At 36.4% G+C, this 8,540-nt stretch overlaps 2 protein-coding genes across 2 annotated transcripts; one reads left to right on the top strand and one right to left on the bottom strand.

Annotated features, from left to right (window-relative positions):
- The first annotated feature begins 2,956 nt into the window (after window positions 1-2,956).
- LOC116027657 (josephin-like protein) lies at window positions 2,957-3,313 on the top strand. Its single transcript, XM_031269361.1, has one exon. It carries the CDS (start codon window positions 2,957-2,959, stop codon window positions 3,311-3,313), a length of 357 nt encoding a protein of 118 aa, XP_031125221.1.
- Window positions 3,314-4,043: 730 nt separating this feature from the next.
- LOC116028063 (translation initiation factor IF-2-like) lies at window positions 4,044-8,210 on the bottom strand. The gene is made up of 5 exons (XM_031269857.1): window positions 8,026-8,210; window positions 5,389-6,414; window positions 5,136-5,285; window positions 4,564-4,752; window positions 4,044-4,423 (listed from the first exon to the last, which is right to left on the bottom strand). Exons 2-5 carry the CDS (start codon window positions 6,301-6,303, stop codon window positions 4,343-4,345), a joined length of 1,335 nt encoding a protein of 444 aa, XP_031125717.1. The 5' UTR covers window positions 6,304-6,414; window positions 8,026-8,210; the 3' UTR covers window positions 4,044-4,342.
- Window positions 8,211-8,540: the final 330 nt, after the last annotated feature.

Below are 8,540 nucleotides of genomic sequence, written 5' to 3'. Positions count from 1 at the left end.
ACATCGCAATAAAATAATAAAACATTTTGCATTGGGTTAATCAAAATAATTCTTTGATTTTCTCTTTTCAAGTTTTTACGTAAAAATCATGTCATGTATATTTCATTTAACTTATAGTGTATATTATTTAAACGACTAAATACTTAATCCTAACACATATAGAGGTGCTTGATTGAATGGAAAATCTTTTCTATGAGAATTCTACTTCCTAAAAGTGAAGGAAAATAAAATCTTAGCAAAAGATTGGTATTTTGTTTTTCAAAGAATTTTGCCGATTTGGAAAGAAAGTATAACACAATTCAAAGTTTATTAATTACACATGTATATAATTTATTATCACTATTATTGTTAAGCATATTGGTGTTTATATTCATAATTCCTTACCATTTCAAACCCAACCAAACAATGGAATTCATATTCTCAGTAATTTCTTTTCACCAACCAAACAATAAAATCTATTTTTCTGTTAATCTGTTTAAATGAAATTTGAATTTTATTTCCTTACAAGTATTTTTCAGCGAACCAAATGACCTACATTTGCACTATTATTTAGAATGAATTTACTACTTCTATTAATAATTAATTATCCATAGCCACCAGGCCAGTGAATGGAAAATTCTGGCAGGAATGAGCTGGTAAGAGTCTCAAATGCATCGGGCAATACGTGGATGAACCCGGTGGACAGGATCGCACCGGCCAGGAACGCCTTGATGAATAAGAATAAGTTTCTCTCCGGTCGTAAGGCTGGAACGACCCTGCCAGTGAACATCAAGGAGACCCCCAAAGCTCCGCCCACAAGAATGGATGCCATCGCGATCGACTTCAATTTTAGTGCTTCCGAATTATTCCGATCATAGTCGGAATCGCTGCGGTTTTGCAAAAACAAGAATGGGGCTTACAATGGGGTTGGGGATTCAACCTTCTGGGAGCAAATAATGGGGCTAACAAAGAACATCAAACTCAAAAAGACTAAAAACTTGTATTTTCACTGGTGCAAGCACGTACAGCTTCACGTGTGCTGCACGTGCATTGCACAAAACAGATTTATTATAATATTTTAAAAATATTTGGATCAATATACAATTATCTACACTTTTAATAAGAGCCAATAATGTTAGGCCCTTAACGGGAACTAAAAAAATGTTGGTGTAATAGTCTGCTATCAAATGTTGTACTTTGTGTTCTTCTTATTGTACAACCCCCAATTAAATTCATAATCTATCCTAATCTTTTGTAATTTGGCCAAAATATTTCCGTTAAATACAACGTTTGCTTTTAAGTTGCAATAGCGGTGGCAATTTTGTAGATTAGCTTAAATCTCCCTCAGAAAAAGCAACAAGGTTCAAGATCATAATATTACCATGTGATATACATATCATAAGATAAGATGGTAAATAGTAGTTGTGTCTTTGTAGAACTCAAGACAAGATGTCGGGATTGAACATAATAAGATAGAGTAATATTTTGTAAAATAAAATTTCCACTATTAATTATGATGTTATAGCTATAGGATTTACTTTTTATAAAATTATTATTTTTAGTTAGATCACGAGGAGTCTTGAATATGTCCTACTATAGGAGTTGAGTCACTTTTAAACATGCACGATATTTAGACTAATCTTCGCTCGCATCGGGCCGCCCAACTAAGGAACAACGTGTTGGCCATATTAATTTTTCTATACAAAATGAGAGTTCACGGCCACTCACACTAACAAAGCTGATTTTTATAAAATTAATTTGGTAAATATCTCTTGATATATAGTATATATCAAGCAAAAAGGCAACAATATATTACGGGATTTGCACCAACCAAGTTGTAGTAGAGGCAGTGTGTATGCATGAGATCAGACAAGGTCAAGAAGATATGATGAGTGAAGAAAAAATCAAAATATTATTAACAAAAAATAAAAGGAAAAATAAGATTTTTTAGGATCTAAAATCGGTAACGTTATTCTATAGCTAGTAGGTACAGTTGTAAGCATAGACATATATGGTATGTTCGTGTGTATGTGGACACTATATATGTTTGGTCTTGATGTTGCATCAAGAAGTCTGCGAGTGTTCCCATATGTGGATTTTGTTTGGTATTTTTAGAGTTTGTGGCTAAAGTGAAAGAAAGAGAAAGAGGAGAGAAAATGAAAAAAGTGTTGAAGATGGAACGAGCAGTCAGTGGTACACGCGCCTATTAGGCGTGTGGCGACCACCCTTTTTTGTCCCTCACTTTTCGTCATTATTCTCATCTCCTTTATTCACTTCAATTTTCGATTTTTACTTTCTACGTTCAAACACAGTAATTAATTTCCTCCCTGAATTGTAGGCACGTCTAAAGATTTTTATGAGTTACCACATCAAACACAGCGACTAATTCTCTTCCGAATTATAAGCACCACTAAAGATTTTTTTGTTTGGGTGACATCTAAAGTTTTTACTGTCAAACACAATTGAATTGTATGCACCTCTAAGGATTTTTTTGGATGTAATTTAGAGTTTCTATCGTTAGACACCTCTAAGAGTGAACAACGACCTATAAATTTAAGGTTGCTCTAAATTCAAAATTAAGTATCAATCCTTTGATGTTTGATTAATGAGGAATAAGTTGCTTCCACCCAAAGGATTGATACTTAATTTTGAATTTGAAGCAACCTTAAATTTATAGGCCGTTGTCCACTCTTAGAGGTGTCTAACGTTAGAAACTTTGATTTACATCCAAAAAATCCTTAGAGGTGCATACAATTCAATTGTGTTTGACGGTAAAAACTTTAGATTGCATATATGTATCGTTTTGAAAATTGAGCGGATGTAACATTGATAATTGACATATTATAGAGGGCCAGAAATTACACTTATATATATATATATATATATATATACCATTATATTTCGTTAGCTCCACACAACTAACCTTCATTCGATTCTTTCCAACCTCAATCTTTCAGAAAAACAAACAAGATCGAATATGTTGGGTGGAGAAGAGACAATAGGTGCATTTCATCATCAGAAACAAATCAAGTACACTAGAAGTTGCAGCTTAAAGATGCCCAAGAGATCCGAATTGTTTCATCCCATCAGATATCTCAAACGTTTCAATGGAAGTATGATGGAGGCTTTGCGAACCATGTCTCCGGGGAGATGCCGGAAAGTTGCTTCTTCTTCTTCTTCATCACCGGAAAGTGGATCGAAGGGAAGCTGTGCAGCAGGTATAGGCCAGCATGGAATAATTGGTTCTGATCACAGAGCGGAAGCCATAGATGATTGCATCAAGTTCATCAACTCTTCCTTGTCCTTGTCTAGATCAAATTCCATTTCAGGATAGGGAAAGGGAGGATTCAAGCGGCCCGTCAAAATAAAAATAAAGACGACTGAGCTAAGTTGATATGTTGGTATTATCATCACAAAGCAAATAATTTTTTTCGAGTTTTCTTGAATCTCACCTTGTTTCACAGATATGGAAAAATATGATTTCCACTGAACATTTGATCACATACATATCAACTATTCTAAAAGCTAGATAGCAATGCCCCGGGGAGAGATATCCCAAATATTCAGCTGGATTAATCTCATTCTAAAAAATGCTAAAACCAATATAGTATCTAAAAAAAAACAACTAGCTACAAACCATATAAAGGTGTTGTCTCAAATATTAAGCTGTTTCGCTGCTTCACTTCAGCTTCTATTTTCTTGGAAGTGAGGCAGTGAAACAGTATATTGAATAAATATTGTTGGGTAGAGATTGGTGAAGGGTCACATCCAGTATCAAATAGTTAGGACTTAGGAAGATTATTGTTCACCGCCTTACATCTCAAAAATGTGACAGTATAAAGAAATGATCGGTGAAAGGTGGTTGCGAGGACATTTAAAGGGTCAAGTTTAACACCTTGTCTCTTAAAAATATTGCGATATAAAGAAATAACTGATGAAAAGCAATTGAACGGAGGCCTGAAAGGCAAGTCCAACATCCTACCTCTAAAAAATGTGACAGTATAAGGAGATGACCAAGAGGCAATAATAAGCTATGACTACATTGAAATCAGAGATTATTTTTGTTCAAGACTCCCTAGAAAGATCAATAATTGATGGTTAAATTGAAAAACAAAATGAGGTTTTGTTGCCAAAAAAACATTACTAAGTAGGTATGACAAATTAATAACAATACGATAAATTATTTTGCAAAACACCTACATAAAAAAAGCTTATGGTGTTTGCTTGAGCTAACATAAAAATGAAGCAGCATCCACTCTGCCAGAAAATGCAAAACTTGTCTTGGCATGTCTAACCGAGGAGGTTCACCTTATGATCTTTATAAGAATTACGAACTCGTAAGGTTATGAGTGTTCTCGCGAGTTCACTTGTATTGCTTGGAAACCTCATACACAAGCTTATCCATGAATTGGCATTTTTTGTGGAATCCCCAACTTGGATTGCTCTGCATTGGGTAAATGTATAAATGTCAGAAATCAGAATACATATGCTCTATTGCTCTTGCTGTAAATGGATTGAAAAGGTTAAAATTTTGAATCAAGTAAGGTTGAAAGAAAGAAAAGAATCGTGTAACTAGAAATTAACCTGCAGTGACTGAACAGCACGCTCCGTGAACAGCTTCACAGAAGTGGGCGCACTTTGTGGAAGAGTCGCTGCAACTCTGTTCAACTCCTCGTGCTGCTGCTTTGCTGTAACTCTGTCAGGGCCACTGTAGTGGTCAACTATCTCTTTAATAATGGGGAGCCTCACCTCCATGGTTTCTTTCATGACTTCCTGGGAAACAATAATAATAATATAATGTAAAAACAATAAAAAACAATGGCATATAAAGCAGTCTTACGTAGCAGAGCATGTACTTTATAATAGCATTTGCAACTTAGATCCACACAAACTGACAGAGAAATCAATCATACAGACGTACAGTCAATGGTGGATAGGAATTTATAAAATTGCAACTTTATGTGTTTGTTAGTCTCTTAAGTCTTATCATACAATACAAAAATCCCAGTAAGGCAGGCTCAAAAAGAAAAAAAAAAATGTAAATGATACTGCCATACAATGAAATTCCAATCAGCAATCATGATGATTCGCAAGGATACTTGAAACATTACGAAATTATAATTGCAAGCTAACAAAAGCAAACTACTTTGACCTACCTCCCACTCCTCTTGGCTTTCAATTCCTTCATACACCATAAGGAATGGTTTCATCTTCTCAAGAGCATCACGAAGAGGAATTGGAGGTTTCTCGTCAATATCAGGATTCATGTCAAACTCTCCCATCATGTACTCTTCTTCACATTCAATCTAAAGGTAAAATCATACAAAGCAAGAACCATTTAAGTACCAAAAAACAACTGCAGAAATGTGGTCCGTTCCAATACAATGTGATCAAACAATAATGTCATACCTTTAGGTTGGTATCAAGTGCATCGAGATAAGCATCCTCAATCAGAGATGGGAATACCCTAGGACCCATCTCTTCAATGCCTTGAGCCAATTGATCCGCGATTTCAGGACCAACCTTTTGAGCCAATTTCTCAGCAGCAGCATCATCACCAACTTCAAAGACATCGCCATATGCATCACCAGTATCTTGCTGTATACCTTCTCCCCTTCCCATTCTTCCTCTTCCCCCTCTTCCCCCTCCTCCCCTTCCTCCTCTTCTTCCCCCTCTCCCTCGTGCACTGAACCCGCGTCCACCCCGTGGAGCCATTGCCCCTCTTCCACTCCCACCATCATCATCACCTCTGGACAGGACCCCAACTGCCTTTTTAACTGCTTCCTCCCGGCTCAATCTCGGGCTGGGAGGCTTGCTAGATTCAGCTTGAGGAGTTTTCCTCGCCCTTAGATGCCGGTTTTCTTCCTTAGGTTTTTCTGAAACAGGAGGTGTTACTGTGGGCTTTCCACGCCCAGCACCAGATAGCACGGAAAGGATACTCGAAGGGAGACTGGAATCCGCAGACGCTTTGGTTTGAGAATCGGAAGATATTGGTCCGGGAACACCTCGGCCGCGGCCAGCGGGGGCGGCGGCAGAAGCATTATCCGCCACAAATGGATCTGAGGAGGAGGGGAAGGGCTTACCGCTTCCACGACCGTGCCCAATTCCACTAGGTGGCTGTGGGGCAGCAGCTGACTTATCATCCTTCGCATCATTGTTAGGAGTAATTCCAAAGATGGGAGAGTTGTCGGAGCCAAATCCACCACCTCCACGACCTCGGCCCCATCCGCCGCCACCAGAGGAAGTTGAGAATGCGGAAGAAATGAAAGATTGGCGGGCGGAGATTGCGCAGCAGCGTGGAAGCTTTCCCCAGCTGTGTCTCATGTCTAAATCCTAATTCGTTGCATACACAACCGAATTCTTTAGGAAATTTGCTGAAGCTAGGGTATCTCCCTATAGCATAACATATATTTGCCTTCCAATAGCCCTTTGCCCCTGAAAAATCCAGCCGTTCAGGTGTGCTATTTTATTAGGAGCATTAAAAGGTATTATCGTAAGTCTTTCATTAGAGCAAGCCATTTAGTAGTTTTTTTTTTTTTTTGGTATGTAGGTTTGGCAGGTGATGTTGGTTAAATACATGAAGACATGAATATACTAGTACATAATAGTGTTAATTTTTTAAAATGATGTAAGTTTTTCTTAAACTCATGCTTTTTATTCTTAAAATAATGTGGAAATACCTTAAATATTAAAAATATTACCAACACTCAAGTTCACACAAAACATATATTGTTTACTAAAATGAAGAGTAATTATGTACATTCTAAATCAGGGGCAAGTAAAGCATAGATATCATGTATTCTGAACTCTGAAGTTAACTAATGTGATGCAAGTTTTTATTAAAATGTTACAATATTCCCTCAAAACCTAGAAGGATTGTCTTAATATAATATGGGGAATTTCAACTACTTCTTCCAACCAATTTCAAAAAAAAAAAAAAAAAAGCTGGAAATTTTGCTAATTTCAGTTCATTTTTTGAGTGGTCAGTAACTTGAAAATTTTATCTGTGCCTTTAGGAGGGTAGTGAGAATGAAAAGTTAGATCTCTTTCACTATATCCTGATATAATTCTTACCGAGTTCTCACTTTTCCCGTCAGTGGCGGATCCAAAAATTAAGTTGAGTGGGGCAAAGAAGCAAAAGGTAAAATGAATTCAAAACTGTTCAAATACAAAATATCAAATACGAATAAGATTGTTCAAATACAAAATACATTATAAATTACAATACAAGGTTTATGATGAACTACGGGATAATATTCCTCTACGCATAAGCATTAGTATATAATCTACCCAGAGACCACACAAATTTGCTTCCTTTTGGCTAGCTCAGATTAGAGTAAAACATGAACAAGATATTATCTTTTGCAGAAAATCAACCATTTTCAGAACTAAATTAAAGATGGTTTTGACCCTCTGATCCAATCAGCTTTGACAATTGTCATATATACATGAAAAGATCCCTCTTGTAAAAGACAGTAGTAATTCTAGGCAAATATATACAACACTAGTACCGAGCTCTTCTTCTTCCTAATGGCATTTTTGTGTTGAAACTTGCAAAATGCTATGACTAAATACTGTCTGTTGCAAGCAAAGTTTGTGTTTTAAGTGTAAAAAAGGTTGAAGTATGACTCAAGGTTTGAATGTGTTTACTAATTGGAAAAAACTTTCAACTTTACTCATTTTTCTAGAATTTTTCCATAACTAATCAACAAATCACTAATTAGCTAATTAACTAATAAGTAATAACAAATTAGAAATCAAACAAATAGAACTATAGAAGATTGGCAAGCACAAATAAAAAAAACACAAAATTGGGCAGTGAATTAGTGATTGCGGCAGTGAACTAGTATTAGGGAAACTTCAAAATCAGAGAAATTAATGCAAAAAATAAATTAGGGCAAACAAAAATTAGGCAAATAAATTATTGAAATTAACCTTCATAGGTCAAGACTTCAAGGGGTGAGATTGTGAGAAGTTGATAGTAATTAGTAAGGAAGAAAATCAAGAAATGGAATTATCGAATAAGAGTTGAAGTGCAGAACAAACCTGGTGGCTGTGGGCTGTGGCTGGTGTCGACTGTCGAGGTCTGAGGCAGAACTTCAGAAGCCGGAGGTCGACAGGCGGTGACGTCGGAGAAGCGCCGTGGACCGCGGTGGCCTGGCGACGCAGTGGAGGCGGCGAACTGGCGAGGCGCGATGCAGAGAAGAAAACGGTACTGGATACTGGACTGACTGCGGAGGAAACAATGATCAAATGAAAAAAAAAAAAATTATATATATATCAGCCCAAAACGACGTCGTTTTGGGATGAGTTTATAGGGTAAAATGTCAAATTGACCCCTAAGTCATTCGGATAGTGTAATTAGGTCCCCAAAATAAAATAAAATAAAAACTCCATTCACATCCCATGAACCTGTAAAATAGTGCAATTGAGTCCAAAAAAATTTGTATAGCAAGTTAAGTCTTCCACATTTCGACACGTGTCATTTTAATTTTTTTTTTAACTTTTTATTTATTTATTAAATTATTAAAAAAAAAAACTTAACAGCCACCGGATGTCCA

This window comes from Ipomoea triloba, chromosome 8 (genome assembly GCF_003576645.1).
Source record: "Ipomoea triloba cultivar NCNSP0323 chromosome 8, ASM357664v1".
Taxonomy (NCBI): domain Eukaryota; kingdom Viridiplantae; phylum Streptophyta; class Magnoliopsida; order Solanales; family Convolvulaceae; genus Ipomoea; species Ipomoea triloba.
Note: the sequence above shows the minus strand (reverse complement) of the source record. Positions and strands in the feature narration are given on the sequence as shown.